Genomic DNA, 16048 nt, shown 5'->3' with positions numbered 1-16048 from the left:
GCGTCGCTTTTTTAACACCTCTGAAAGACAAAAGTTTTGTCGTTCACTTGCCAGTGTAGACATAGCCTAAGTGGCTGTGAGCCATTTCTGGTAACAAGTGCCCTTTGAATTGCACTATGTTCTTGAAGACCATCCTGGTCCTACTGACATCAAAAGGAGTTTGGCATTTATTTGAATGGTATCAGGACAAATCCATTCATGCTAGCGAGTGACAGCTAGTAGGGATTAATTTTATGTAGTGTTTTTCTAAGAGTACTGAAAATGGGGTTTAGAATAAGGATGGCAGAGGGGAGATTGAGGGAAACAACAATTTTGCTATAAGAAAATGCAGGTGTTGAAATGGGATGACTGTGGTTACTGATATGGGATGAAGCAGCAGACAACATGGCTTTTATTCTAAAATAAACTTACTTTTTTCAGGTGTAGTGAAAGAATGGAAATAGATAGGGAAATAGATTAGGGTTCCTGTTTTCCTCATCAGTAATCTGGTTCCTTTGACATTGTAGTTCATCAGTTTGAGAGCTGAATTATTGCTTCATAAAATTATGCACCACTATATTTTCCCTCAATTTAGAAGTTGTAGAGTCAATTTTGAAGGCTAATGCTACAATTTAAAAGGAAGTAATAATTAGAACTACCAAGAATTAAGTAAAACATAAAACAGTGATAAATACTAATGCCAATTCTTTCTTCCCCCTACTGTCACCCTTGTCTCACATGAACTGAATTTGTTTAATCCAAGGCAACAGTTATACACAGGAGACGACTGTGTGCTGAACTGTACGGTTTCTTGTGCATTTATTTAAAATCTTAGATGAAAGCTGGCCATGTGTGTAAATTATAGTTTATATATACTAAATACTTTGAAAATAATCTTGTGATGCTTTTCTATAATGAATCTTGTTGAATTTTACTTTGTGTCACTACATGGTTTCATAGTCCATAAAGTAATTTAGTTTATGGCTTTGTCTTTACCAGGTTGCTTGTACCAATACGATTACGCCAAAGACTGTACAGACTAACAGCAATCCTGAATCCAAACTACATCCCTTTGCACTCAGTGCCCCGAATGACTCTCTCCTAGAAGTGGTGGAAAGCCAGGGAGCAGCGGGGTGGAAGGAAGTGCAGGTACAAGTGGTAGTCCAAAGGGCATATTATCTACCTTCAAGAGAGGGTTTCAGATGTCAGCTTCAAGGAAATAACCCAATTCGTTATGCAATGCCAATCTTAAATTCGGATCTGCCAAATGTTAGGTGAGTAATAAAACACTTGCAAACTGGTCTGGTGGGGTGATAATATTAGGGAAACAAAACTGGGAGGGGAAGTTGGGTCTGGCATTCTGATGCCCTCAGCTAACACTGGCTAAATATATTAAGCAAGGCCTAGTGTTCTAGTTGTAATAATATTACACCTCCCTAATAGGCACAGGTGCAGAGCACCACTGATGTTACCTGAGGGAGGGGATGACCTGACTTCTTGCCTAAGATTCGTGTGCTGCACCAAGAACTATTGGCAGAAAGTTGAAAAATGAGTGACTGGATGATTTAAAATAGATGATGATTATGTTCCTGTCTTATATTATTACATGAGTTGCACTGTACAGCTACTAATTCTGTTACCTAACAGTTACCTAACTATTTCAATCTTTAAAGCACTTGACAAATAATTAATTGATCCTCTTATAACACCCTTATGAAACAGGAAAGAAAAATTAGCTTTATTTTATAAGTGGAGAAACTAAGGGCTTGTCTAAAATGGGGATTTTACAGTGATGTAGCTGCATGAGTACAACCCTCTGGTGAAGTCTGGTCCCACTGAAGTCAGTAGCAAAACTTCCATTGACTTCAGTGGGACCAGCATTTCACCCTTAGTGCACCAGTGTGAAAAATTATTGTACTGCACAGTTGCATCAGGATCCGTGCAAAAATCTCCAGTGTACACAAGGCCTGCAACATCTAAAGGCTTAGACCAGCATTTTCAGCCTCTTCTTCTGTTTCTTCCTTTGCCTCCTGCAAATGGAATGTTGTTAGTGTCTGCAGTGTAGGAGAGTCACAATGGGATCTCACTTTTCCAGTGCAGAAGACATGCCAGATGCAGTTCCCTCTTGATGCCAACAATATTGGTTACTGCTGCAACTTTTCGTTCTTGTTGTTTTGACCCTAAAAGTGCAAAGCAGAATTGGAAAAGAATGAAATAAAATGGGAGTGTCTGTGATTATGACCACCATGATTTTTATTAAATCCCACTTTTGGGGGGTTTCATATCTTAGCACTTTAAAATCACATTGAGTTGAAACTTTATACAGCAAATACATTAAATTGTGTTCTCCTACAAAAAGCTTTATTAAGGTTAAGTTAAGGTTCCAGGCATGTATCAGAGTTTTGAGTGTATATGCCTTTCAAGACCTCAGGAGGTCCCTGCAGAATTTTGGAGCTGCATAAGAGTGTGGCTGTACATGGATAAGTGCCTCAGACCCCTTGGGGAGCCAAAGGAGGCTCATGAGGGACCCTTCAAGCCTTAGGGCCCTCACTGGGGATATTTCCAATCACACCCTGTAGGTGATAGAAGGCTTGTGAGCACTCCACTAGCCTCAAAAACTCATAGAAGTTCCTCAACCCTCATTTCTCTGCGAGCCTTATGATGCTGTACAGATGCCAGTCAATCCCTAATCTTTCTCCACAAGCCTTAAGAGGCTTATTTTTTCCCACAGAACTAAAACTGGATCATTAGCCACTCAACAAACCTTAACAGGATCATCAGTCTGTCAGTGTTCTTAGGGCTCATCCATAGGCTCAAGTTTCACAGGTTTAACTGAAGCCAGTTTAAAAACTGTGTTAAATGAACGCAACTTTGAGTCCACTATTACAGAAAAATGGTAGAAAAATTCTGTATCGGCAAAAAACCAACCTGCCTCTGTTTCTTTCTTCATAGATTTTAAAGAAGGTGCTGAAATTGGGCTTCTGATGGAAAACCATTTGCAATTTTAACTATGGAGTAGCTATTATCACTCCATAATTTAGCTCGATTATGGTCTAAAATCCTAACTCCCTCCCCTCCTTTTCCATTTCAGTGTTTATACAAACAAACAAAAACTTGCATCCATGAACACAATTCCAGATAGTCTTTAGTCTACACCCTTCACAGGAGTGGGGTGACACCACACACAAATCTCAGATTGTATTTTTACATCAAACTTGAAATAAAAATAGATCCTTTTGACTTTGGACATGAAACCCCTCAGTTCAGAACTGGATGACTGGTTATACAAGCAGATAACCTAGGGTTCTGGGCTTCTAAATACTCCCTACAGCTGCAGCTAACCTGTCTCATATACAGTAGTTAAACTAAGCCATTGATAGTGCCTTAGAATTTTTGAAAGCATTTCAGCTGAGAAGTGATCCTGACCAGTATCAGCCATAAGAAACTTCCTTCTACATCAGAAACTTTCATGCTCATCATCTTAAAAGTGACCTGGTTGGATCACTTCCTCACCAAGCTAATGAGCTCCTTCATTTCCTGTCACAAGTTACCATCCCCTAGCCTAGACAATCCCTTAAACCAGCTGCCAATTCTTTACCTAAAACGTTTGTCATGAAAACAAGATGTGTATCTTATGAGAGAATATGAGTGAGCAGAAGTCTTTAATTTGTATACAAAAGTTTGAACTAAGTATCAGGGCAGCCCAACAGTTTATTGATTTAAGCTGTTTCTGACAGACTGTTTTACAGTTTTCTTATTGTTATAGCATCTAAATGTCACTGCAATGGAGAAACATTTTTTTAAAAAGGCAGTAAAATGAAAAGAGGTAGAAAATAAAATATGGAGCAAGGAGATGTTAATCCTGGTTGTCTGCCTGGTTGTGCTGGATTTGCATCTGGAATATAGTGTTTAGTTCTGGGCACCTAAATTCTACAAAAATATTTACAAATTGTGGAGGATTTTGGAATTTTCTCTTAAGAAAATTTTCAAAAACTGTTGCTAGTGTAATGTAAATGGACGAAGTACTAAAAACTGTAATACCTAGCTTTATATAACTACAGCATAGGTACTTATATAGTTTGTACCTACAGTAAAGTGCAATCCTTTACTGGTAGGCAAATGGACTTGATGACCTAATAGGTCTTTTGCATCTCTAATATCTATTAATCTATGAAATTTGGGGTTCAGGGCATTTTCCAGGACACTTAAAAACCACTATATTTACCATTCCCTCCAGTAATGAACTGCTCTTGAAGATGTAATATACATGCTTAGCGAGCAGGTAAAGGAAGAAACGTGCCTTGCCATGATTCTTTTTCTTCCCCATTATTGTCTGGCATATATATTGCTACTGTTCTCCCCTGTTGGTGAGAGAGTAGCTTTTACAAATCATGTGAAGTTGATTCTCAATTAAATTGCTTTACATTTGCTTAGAGGCATCTGTCAGGAGAATTATGGGATGGTTTGCCTGAATGAATTCAACCCATCCCTAGAAGAAGGTGTGGTGCACAGGTGTAAGCCAAAAACATCTCCATCTAACATTACTCTTCATCTCTTTAGGAGAGAGCTTAATTGGTAAGAAAATACAAAAAAAAAAAAAAAAAAAAAAGACACCCTTTGTGTTAAGGAGCCTTCTGCTGATGAGATGCCTGATTTGCTGAGTCAGCCTTGTATTTTGTGTTTGTGGTATCAAGCAGTGTATAATTTGGATTTTGTTCTTGCCAGTATCATCTTGTTGTGAGTGAGCTACTTGAGTTCAGGAAAATGTAGTTGGTTAGTTTTATTCTTTAAGGATAGGAATCATTATGTAGTAGTTAGTGTAACCAGTGCTGAAAGTTTGAAGGGTTACTGGATAATTAACCAATCCAAGAGCTCAAAAGATTTGGGGTTGGAAAAAGGATGTGGCCTATTGAGGAAAATCTTAGTAACTTTTTAAAAAGAGAACAGTGCTAGTTATGGCTGTGAATCCACATTTTAAAATCTTTGTGTGTGAATATAGGAATTTTTCATTCACTTCTTTTGGCATATGTCCTGACCTACTTCCCACCTGAATGTTAAAATTCTAGCTTACAATAACATTCTATTCTCAGAATGTATACAATTTTTTAAAAAAAGGTATGTAACCCCCCTTTCCCTCTCAGTAATGAATAGTCCTTTTATTCTTTCTCTCTATCTTGTATTTTCTAGTCACTTTCCTTGTCAGGGCCTTGAGAAGCAGCCAGGGCTGACTCCACCATGCAAGCAGAACCCCAGAGAAGCAAATAATTAGGGAAAGCCAAGTGTTTGTGTGTATAAATGTACATTTCCTTTTTGACTAGGGCAGCAAAAAAACTACAACCATGTCTGCTGGGATTGTTTGTTTCCTAGCAGGTTGTTGTGAGTTTCTACACAGTGTATGCCTACGTAATGCCAGGTAGAAAGGATCTAGTGACCTGCGCCAGTCCTCTGAAACTGATTTGTAAACTCTATCAGGATCATCTTTCTTCTTCCCTCTTGCGGTCTTAGGACATTCTCATTCCAATTTGTCTTAGAGCAAACACAGTTGCATGATAGATCAAATGCTACAGTTAACATTTCTAGCATCTCTGGTGGTGTTTAGGTAAGTCATGGTGTCTAACTTAAGGAAAATCTCATCTTGAGGTATAAAAGGCCTTTTTTAAATTAGTAGGTTTTTAATCTGAAAAAGGTCTGAGATGGAAAGGAGAGTCATTTAAAGATCCATGCTCACAGATGTTAGCATCTGTCAAAACGTTTTCTTTTGTGGCCGACTTTATTCTGTTTACAGCATTCCAGTCATTTTTTTCAACAAAACATTTCTCAACAGTGTGTTCTAAAACGTATGATGGATTTTTAATTGCATTGGATTTCTGGGGTACAATTTTTCAAGTGGGAAGTAAACAGGAAATAGGTAACTGAAGGCTCTTCACTGCAATTCATAAACTAGAACATTTTCCTTGATTTCCTCTTTTCAGCTGCTTCTTGTGAGCAAAGATATGTGCTTTTAATATTCTTGTAAAGTTGTCGAATTGCTACTTGAAAGGCTTTTAATAGTTCCCTAAGCAGTTTGAGAAAATATCCACTGCAGTTCAAGGACTAATAATTTCTTTCTGCTTTTCTTTCTTTCTCTGAGTAGAGTTATGTATATACTACAAGTATTACAGTTGCAATGCTGCATCTACTGTATCTGCATCTACCACTGTATGCTGTAATGCAGATGCTTCCTACATCAACGGACGGGGTTTTTCTGTCAGTGTAATTAAATCCCCTCTCTGAGAGGCGATAGGTAGGACGACGGAAGAATTCTTCCACCAATCTAGCCTTGTCTATGCTGGGGATTAGATTGAGCTAACTGTGGTGCTCAGGGCATGAAATTTTTCACAGCCCTGAGCAACATAGTTGGGTTGATCTAATTTTTCAGTGTAAACCAGGCCTTAGTGTCCTTCATAGTAGGATTGTTCACTCCCCCCTCACTCCCCATTCTTTGCCCCTTCTACAAGGAAAGCATCACCCTGATCACAGCAACTGACTGACCAATGGGGTTTTGAAATCGAGAAGAAAGAGACAGTTTGCTTTTTGGGAGTCCAGCTTTGGCATCTCACTGTCTGGCTGAGACATTAAATTATAATACATTTTGCGCCATCGATTCCCCATACATCCCTCCCCAAACTCATTCCTGAAAGGCTGCCTCCCAAGTGCTGATTATAAAGTTTGATCGATGGAACTTCAACTCCTTCCAGTGCCACTCCTCCACAACACTCTGGCGTGGTCTATACTAGGAAATTAAGTTGGTATAACTGTTGCTCAGAGGTGTGAAAAATCCACATCCTAAGCGACACAGTTAAACCAGCCTAATTTCCTAGTGTAGACAGCACTAGGTCAATGGGAGAATTCTCCTGTCAACCTAGCTACTGCCTCTTGGGGAAGTGGAGTACCCATCCTGACGCGAGAACCCCTCCCATCAGTGTAGGTAGTGTCTACACTGAAGCAGTGCAACTGCAGTGGTGTAGCTGTGCTGCTCTAGTGGCTTATGTGTAGACATTGTTAATTTTACATTACAGTTTATTTTTCAATGCTAAACACAGAATCTTATGCCTATGTTAGGTAAACTGTGAAGCGGAGGGTAAAAGAGGTATTATCTAATAAATGTGTTGCACAAGAACAAAAACTTGCCATTCTTTTTAATTCCAGCACTGGGTATAACAACTAATGATAGAATGATTTGTTAAGAAGTTGTCTTTGTCTCTATATTGTGTCAGAACTGTAGTAGACTACCTGGTGTACAAGAAAAGTCACAAGCGGGTGGTGGTCAGTAAAAAGCACACGTGTAAAGGATACTGATCCTTCTGGCAAGGAAATTATCAGAAATGACAATTACTAGCTGTCCAACTGTGTGTGTGTGGGGACGGGGGACGGGACAGGAGGGTGATGGGTGTGGGGTGGGAGGCTGATGGAACCTTTGGTCACTCACTAATTCTTCAGAAGAATCACACTCCATTTCAGCGTGTTCAGATTTAACATTTGTATTAAAGCTAATGTTAAAAATAATTATATAATAAATAGGTTGGGAAAAGTGTCTCTACATCTGGGTATAGTGCTTAGATTATCCACAAATACAAAGTTAGTTTTTAAAAGTCATATGATACATACAGTACATAATCAGCAATAACCCAAATTTAGGTGAATAGATTTAACAATACAGTTTAAATATTAGAATCCGAATACTTGGGTACATCACTCATGAAAAGTTGTAAGGAGATTTGGTTGTGGAAAGCAAAATATATCAATGAGTGGAGATTGTCCCTCAGTAATTGAGAATTAGGTTGGTTGTCCATTTAGAAAATACAATCCATGAGGAAAGTATTTGTTACTTTCCTGACTGTGCTTCTCATCGGCACTCCAGCTCATCCCTGCTGGTATTGCCGATGTCCAGTGATGTGTTCTATGTAGATGTCTCTTGACCACCTGGTGGCCTCCAACACCACGAGTTGCTGCATCAGCCGAGCATAGCATTGACCGATTTCGCATTCTCTCAGCACTCGCTCGTTACTGGGGTCCCATGCGCCTAAAGCTCCGACAATCAGTGCGTGTGTCTGGGCCTGTGTGTCTGGACCTTAGTTCTCAAGGTTTCGTCCAGAGGGGCATATTTCTCTACCTTTTGAGCTCAGACATTGTGGAAGGCCGGAGTCCTGTTCTCAAATGGCACTGTGATGTCCACCATGAAGATCTTCTTCCAGTTCACATTGGTGGTGATGATGTGCAGTTGCAGTTGTCTGTCAGTTCCAGGGATGGCGGAGTTTACAGCCACCTTCCCCACGGGTGGGCCGATGGCTCTGGCCAGGCAATCTTGGATGGCATTGTGTCACAGCTGCCAAGCTCTGGAATGGGGCTTGCAGCTACACAGGACATGGGGTAGCATCTCGCTGGCATAGCCGCACTTCCTGCATCGCTTGTCCCAATTCCCATGGCAGACGGCTCTGTTCAGTGGGATGCAATTGAGCTGGGCCCTGTGGATGAACCTCCAGTCAGCAAATCGGGTGAAGCTGCCCCCGGGGAGGAATTGTTTACTGGTGTCCCACTTGCACATCAACTCGAACGCCTTGCCCTAGTCTGGCTTTTCATACAGTGGTGGCAGCCCTATAAGTACACAGATAGAAGGCCCTCTGAAGATTACTACTTTGTTCAAGAAACAGTAGAATTCCTAGTAATCTGTGGTATTCACATTATTATATACATGCATGTTTACTAGCTCACTCACTGTTTCTCATGGAACTACCATTATGCACAATTCTGTATTCACTACCACCTACATTGTAATCACTCCCTTCTCCGTCCTTTCCTCCTCCCCCACTGAAATGCATACAACACTAAGGGCTTACCTATGCTTAAAATGTTACAGCGGCACAATTGTACTGCTGTAGCACTTCAGTGTAGACACTACGTATGTCGATGGGAGGGGTTCTCCTGTCAGCGTAGGTAAAGCAGCTAAGTCAACAGAAGAATTCTTCCTTCGACCTAGAGCTGTCTACATGTGGCCTTAGGTCAGCTTTACAACACTGGTCGGGGTGTGGATTTTTCACACCACCAACATAGTAAAAGCCTCCTAATTTTCTAGTGTAGACAAGGCCTAAAGTGAATCACAACCTGAAGTTCGGGAAACTTTATATGAACATCTTCATTCTCCCTGTCTTTTCTCCCTCCCCTCTTCCCTCCTTTTCTCCCCACCCCCCACCAGTTTTGTGTCTGTGCACCAAGTATGAAAAACCTAATGATTCTGGAAAGAATATAGAACAGGGGTCGGCAACTTTCGGCATCCATGCCAAAGGTGGCACGTGGGCTGATTTTTAGTGGCACGCTGCAGCCAGCTGGGATCCTGGCTGCTGGCCCCACTCAGCCCACTGCCGGCCTGGATTATGGAACCCCAGACCAGCAGCGGGCTGAGCAACTCAGCCCACTGCCGGTCTGGGGTTCCGGCCGCCGGCCCCTTGCCAGACAGAGTCCCGGCTGCCGGCCCCGCTCAGCCCGCTGCCGACCTGGATGGACGGAACCCGGGCCGGCAGCGGGCTGAGCGGGGCCAGTGGCCGGGACCCCGGCTGGAAGGGGCCGGTGGACAGAATCCCAGACTGGCAGCGGGCTGACTTGGGGTTCCGTCTGCCCCCCGCGCTGCTGATCTGGCACGCAAAACCTTTTACTGGCACGTGAAACGTTTACATTAATGAAGACTTGGCACACCACTTCCCAAAGGTTGCCAACCCCTGATACAGAAGAAATATAAAAGTAGTATTGTTATTCCCCATGTGTTATCTAGTGATAGAAAACCAGTTTAGGGAGTAGAAAGCGGGCAACTTGCAAAGGTAATTTTCCAGCCCTGGAGCAAAGATCAAGGTATGTGCAGTCACTGTTCTCAGATTGTAGTTTAAACTAGGGATAGTAATTTTCCAGCATCTGTTATTTGTCAAGAATTATTCCAAGATGGTCTACGTAAAAGGTATGGAATTTTCCCCCTTGTTTTTGACCTCTCTTCCCCTTGAATTTTGTGTCTTTGGAAATTGTGTGGCTGACGGTGCTGAATGCAGAAATCTTCCATGTGTGTTTTTACCCCTACCCCTCACCCAAATACATGACTTGAGGCTGACCTGGAGGCAGTGTTTTAGTCATGCTGGAGCAGCTCTCCAAAACTTTTATAAAAGCCAGTTTGTGTCTCTGGAATTTGTTATCCTTCTACTATGGTGCAGAAGGCAAGAATCTCAGATACAGTGGTGATAAATGCATTATAAATACCTCGCTAGAGAGTTAATAGTTGGGTGAGACTCTAAATGGTCCCAAATATGTTGCCTGGAATTTGTACATGCAATTATATTTTTGTTTGAATTGTGTAAACACGGTTTGTATGTGCAAATTCAAATATTTGCATGTGCAAATAATTGTACGTGCAAAATTAGAGGCCTGTTCTGAAAAAAAGTCTTTGTAAGTTGATCTATAACAGGGATCAGCAACCTTTCAGAAGTGGTGTGCCGAGACTTCATTTATTCACTCTAATTTAAGGTTTCGCGTGCCAGTAATACATTTTAACGTTTTTAGAAGGTCTTTTTCTATAAGTCTATAATATATAACTAAACTATTGTTGTATGTAAAGTAAATAAGATTTTTTAAATGTTTAAGAAGCTTAATTTAAAATTAAATTAAAATGCAGAGCCCTCCCCCTGGACCGGAGGCCAGGACCCAGGCAGTGTGGGTGCCACTGAAAATCAGCTTGTGTGCCGCTTTTGGCACGTGTGCCATAGGTTGCCTACCCCTGATCTATAATGAGACGCTTGCCTGAGTGAAGACCACCTATATTAACTTTTAAAAGTAGTCATCATCAGCCCCAGAGAAGCCATAATTTGAAAATAACTAATAGAGACAGATTGGAGAGAAAATAGGAACATGGCTTTAGCCCTCTTAATCTTACTTGATTGGACTCAATTCATTTTATTTTATTTTTTTAGGGACAGAGTTAAAAATTTTGGAACATTCATTAGAGTCTACATTCAGAGAGTTTTGATAGAATCAGGCCAGACTGGAGAGTCTGACATGGCAGGGCTTTACACATCCAATTCTACTTTCCTCTCTTTAGCCTTTGATGTTACAGTGAAGAAGAAAATTCATATTCATTGTTTGAATAAGAATAAGCGTATTTTAGGCTACAGATTATAATGACTTTACACTTATCCATATTCATAGTAGGACTTTTGTGGACATATTTGAAATGCCCATTCTTTTGTGCATCCACCAAAATCCCACCCGTGTATAACTCGATATTTGTACTGTCACCCCACTCTTTCCACTTCCCCTTCCTCTGCCACATTGTGCTGATTTACTTATATATTTGTCTAACTTAGTTCCAACCACCAATTTTCATCATATTGAATAGTATCCTTCATATCATTGGGAATACTTTTGAGTGGAAAGAGGGCCTTTAGATTCTAAACATTGTGTCTTCTTATGTGTTAGTGCTATCGTGTGCAGGGCTATTTACAATCTAAATAATAATATAGACCCTCAGATTTTTCAGCTTCTGAAGGGTGGGATATCCTGTACAGTATGCACTAATAAATTGGTGTAAAAGATAAGGAGCATTGAGAAGATATAAGAATAGAAAAGAATGGTCCTTCATAAGGTCCATCTTAGTTCTTATCTTACTTCCTTTCTTATGCACTATGGGGGAATACCAGGCTGTAATATGTGATTTTAATGATAATTAAGATTTCCTCTCTACCTCTATCAGTTCACTTCAGTCCTGATTTGTTATCATTCCTGCTGTTCTACATCTGTGTTTCTCCTGGACAGAAACTTCCAGCCTTCCCTAACTGTGTCATTGTTTAATGGTGTGGCCAGATATCCAATATGGAGATATCCTGTCTCCTAGAACTGGAAGGGACCTTGAAAGGTCATTAAGTCCAGCCCCTTGCCTTCACTAGCAGGACCAAGTACTGATTTTGGCCCAGATCCCTAAGTGACCCCCTCAAGGATTGAACTCACAACCCTGGGTTTAGCGGGCCAATGCTCAAACCACGGAGCTATCCCTCCCCCCGATATGAACCAAACTCATTTCAGTCAGTGTCTTAACTCCTTTTCCCCCACCCGAATAGAATCATAATTGCAGCTTTGTTTGTGTATAGACGAGCACATACCTCAAAATGATGTAAGTTATGTGTGGGAAAACTACTGAAGTAAATAAATATGAATTTACTATTTAACAAACTTTGTAATATATGTATACTTGTATAGGGGCTAAAAGGGATTATTTGCTGCTGTTGTTACTTACTTCTGTGGCAAGAAAAAGGAAGTGATTTGCACTTCTCTGACAAAGATTTTAAATGTTTTTATAACTCTGAGTTTTAGATGTTTGATTTGAGGCCTAAATTTGGCTGCAGTACAAGCTTCTCTGGATGACCTATATTAGAAGCACTTGAGGTTAAGATTGAATGCAAATAATTCAGAGCGATTTTTCTTTTAAACTGCCAGAGTGATGTCATCAACCTATACAGAATGTAAGTGGAGTGGGCTTGGTTCCTCTTAATTAAAGATTTTTCTATTGCATAATGACAGGACTTTTGACATTTTGGTTCTGTATGATTGGGTCTTAATATAGTCAAAAGACTTTACTATCTCAGTGCTTACTCCAGAATTTATTAGACCTATAGATTTCTTCACAGTCCAATAGGGTGAACTAGGAATGAATTAATACTATGTAGTGTGGTGTACCTTTCATTTTTTAAAAAGCAACAGAGGGTCCAGTGGCACCTTTAAGACTAACAGAAGTATTGGAGCATAAGCTTTCGTGGGTGAATGCCCACTTCATCAGACGCTTTCATTTTTTGTGTGTCTGTCCATTAATGTCCCTTGAATCCATGTAGTTCCTGCACTGGAGTATTTTTGTGAGTGAACAGGGCACTTATCAACACCAGGGTTCCCGACTGAATTCAGATATGATTCACTCATGACTGTAGCAGATGTTTTTGCTTTTTTAGATCAATGCTCATGTTGTGAGGCTTTTTCCCTATCCCCAAACAGATACCCAGATTTTTAAACACTCCATCCAACATGAGGGGGAAAAAGTGCCAGGATGTGAATATGGTCATTAGGAACAAAAATACTTTTATATCATCTCTTATATATGGCACCACAGGTTAATCAACCACCTTAGAATAACCTAAATACAAAATATAAGAGCTTGTTAACTAAAGAATTCAGGACCTCATTTCTTGGCAAAAGTCATTTCCATTTTTCACTGGACTTCTATTTAATACTAAATACAGGTTTGCTTGCAGTGGCTGAACTAACAAAGGCTGCTTGCAGCAGTCATGCTCAGTACTAAATGTCTAAATATATCAGCAATAGGAGACCAGCTGCCAGGGCTGGGGGACCCAGTTGGTAGTGTTAAATTTTGAGAAAAGAGAATTTTTAAGTAAACACCCTCAAAATCAGGGAAACCAGTGGGTCTGATTCTGATCTCTTTTACACCAGTGTACAACAAGTAACTTCACTGAGGCCAGTGGAGTGTTGTGGTTGCTTAAAAATAAACAAACAAACAAAAAACCCAATGTAAATGAGAGGGGAATCAAACTGTGCCTCAGAGTGCGGGGAGGTGGTTGGGAAGAGTGATAGCAAAAGAGATGGAAAAACATTTTGGTGGGGAAGAGATGGATAGGATAACTGTAGTGGGTCAATTTAATTGGTCAGCTACACATATGTAAATGTTGATGTGAGCGGGGTTGTATTCATGTAACTGAGTGCAGAACTTAACTCTGTGCTTTTAAAAACTACCCTGAGTCAGACTGCTATTGAATGTTTATTGCTTAGGGCTTGTCCACATGGAAACTTAGTATGTGGCAAGCTGGGGTGTAAATGTACAGCTGATTAGCCTGCCATGTGCTAACTGGTCAAATGGCCCCTGGTAACTCATACTAAAAGTTCCCTAGTGTGCTTTCATAGAATCATAGAACTGTAGGACTGGAAGGGAGCTTGAGAAGGCAAGTCCAGCCTCCTGCACTGTATCAGGACCAAGTAAACCTGGACTATCCCTGACAGATGTTTGTCAAATCTGTTTTTTAAAACTTCCAAATATGGGGATTCCACAACCTCCCTTGGAAGCCTATTCCAGAGCTTAACTACCCTTATAATTAGAAAGATTTTCCTAATATCTAGCCTAAATATCTCTTACTGCAGATTAAACTGCTTTCTCCATATACAGTAGGCCAGAAACCCCATCAAAGAAGGAAATTAGGTTGGTTTGGCATGATTTGTTTTTGACAAATCCATGCTGGCTATTCCTTGTAACCTTATTGTGCTCCAGGTGCTTATAAATTGATTGTTTAAAAATTTGTTGCAGTATCTTTCTAGGTATTGAAGCTAGGCTGACCAGTCTATAGCTCCACGGGTCTCCTCTGTTCCACTTTTTAAAGATAGGTATTTCATTTGCCTTTCTCCAGTCTTCTGGGATCTCACACATCCCTCAGGAATTCTCAAAGATCATTGCTAACAGTTCTGAGATTCCTTAGCTAGTTCCTTAAGTACCCTAGGATGAATTTCATCAGGCCCTGCTGACTTGAATACACCTAATTTATTTAAATATTCTTGTTTTTTCCCTATTTTGGCTTGCATTCCTTCCCCCTTGTTGTTAATATTAAATGTGTTGAATATCTGAATGCCATGAATCTTTTTAGTGATGACTGAAGAAAAATAACGAGGAGTACTTGTGGCACCTTAGAGACTAACAAATTTATTTGAGCATAAGCTTTCGTGGGTTAAAACCCACTTCATCAAATGCATGCAGTGGAAAATACAGTAGGAAGATATATATATACACACACACACACACAGAGAACATGAAAAAATGGGTGTTGCCATACTAACTATAATGAGAGTAATCAGTTAAGGCGGGGTATTATCAGCAGGAGAAAAAAAACACGTTTGTAGTGTTAATCAGGATGGCCCATTTCCAACAGTTGACAAGAAGGTATGAGTAACAATAGGGGAAAAAATTTGCATGGGGAAATAGGTTTTACTTTGTGTAATGACCTATCCACTCCCAGTCTTTATTCAAGCAAAAATAGGCATTAAACACTTCAGCTTTCTTGATGTCACCTGTTATTAGCTCGCCTTCCCTGATAATAAGGGATGTACACTTTCCTTCCTTCCATCTTGCTCGTGCTTCTAATGAATTTAAAGAATCTCTTCTTATTGCCTTTTATGTTCCTTGCTAGATGTAACTCATTTTGTCCCTTAGCCTTTCTGGTTTTGTTCCTGCATGCATGTTCTATTCTTTTATACTCCTCCTTAGCAGTTTGTCCATGTTTCCACTTTTTGTAGGATTCCTTTTTGATTTTCAGGTCATTTTAAAGAGCTCCTAATAGAACCATGTTGACCTATTACTATTCTTCCTCTCTTTCCTTCGCACTGGGATAGCTGGCAGTTGTGCCTTTAATATTGTTTTCTTGAGAAACTGCCCTCTCTCCTGTACTCCTTTTCCCCTTAGATTTTCTTCACATGACACCTTATCTGTCAGTTTTCTGAGTTTGTTAAAGTCTGATTTTTTTAAAAGCCCATTATTCTTAGTCTGCTTCTTTCATTCTTTCCTTTCCATAGAATCATGAAATCTATCATTTCATGATCACGATCACCCAAATTGCCTTTTTCCTTCAGATTCACTACCAATTCCTCCCTGTTGGTTAGAATCAAGTCTAAAATGACTATCCCCCTGGTTATTGCTTCCATTTTCTGGAACAAAAAGTTGTCTCGAATCCATTCCAAGAACTTCTTGGAAATTTTATGTTTTGCTGTATTATTTTTCCAACAGATACCTGGGAAGCTAAACTCCCCCATTACTACTAGGTCTTGTGTTTTGGGTATTTGTGTTACTTGTCATTCACATCCTCTTTCTGATGTGGTGGTCTATAATAGAACCCTATCATGATGACACCCCTATTTTTTACCCCTTTTATGTTTTCCCTGGGACTTTCAGCTGGTCTGCATCCCATCTCCTTCTGAGCCTCAGAACAAGTGTATGCATTCTTGATATATAATGAAA

The 16048-nt window shown here is 40.2% G+C and overlaps 1 protein-coding gene across 5 annotated transcripts in view; it reads left to right on the top strand.

Annotated features, from left to right (window-relative positions):
• SPIDR (scaffold protein involved in DNA repair) overlaps positions 1 to 16048 on the top strand; it is a 318470-nt gene that overhangs the window by 219666 nt on the left and 82756 nt on the right. For all 5 annotated transcript variants that reach the window (XR_008443798.1, XM_054017880.1, XM_054017881.1 and 2 more), the window contains one exon: positions 979 to 1253. Coding sequence is in view for 4 of the 5 variants with exons in the window: in XM_054017880.1 (XP_053873855.1) it covers positions 979 to 1253 (275 nt within the window). In the remaining variant the exon portion in view is untranslated. The remainder of the gene's footprint in view (positions 1 to 978; positions 1254 to 16048) is intronic.

The sequence above is a fragment of the Malaclemys terrapin genome, chromosome 2 (assembly GCF_027887155.1).
Source record: "Malaclemys terrapin pileata isolate rMalTer1 chromosome 2, rMalTer1.hap1, whole genome shotgun sequence".
In the NCBI taxonomy this organism is placed as follows: domain Eukaryota; kingdom Metazoa; phylum Chordata; order Testudines; family Emydidae; genus Malaclemys; species Malaclemys terrapin.
The sequence above is the reverse complement of the archived record's forward strand: the minus strand, read 5'-3'. Positions and strand labels throughout refer to the sequence as shown.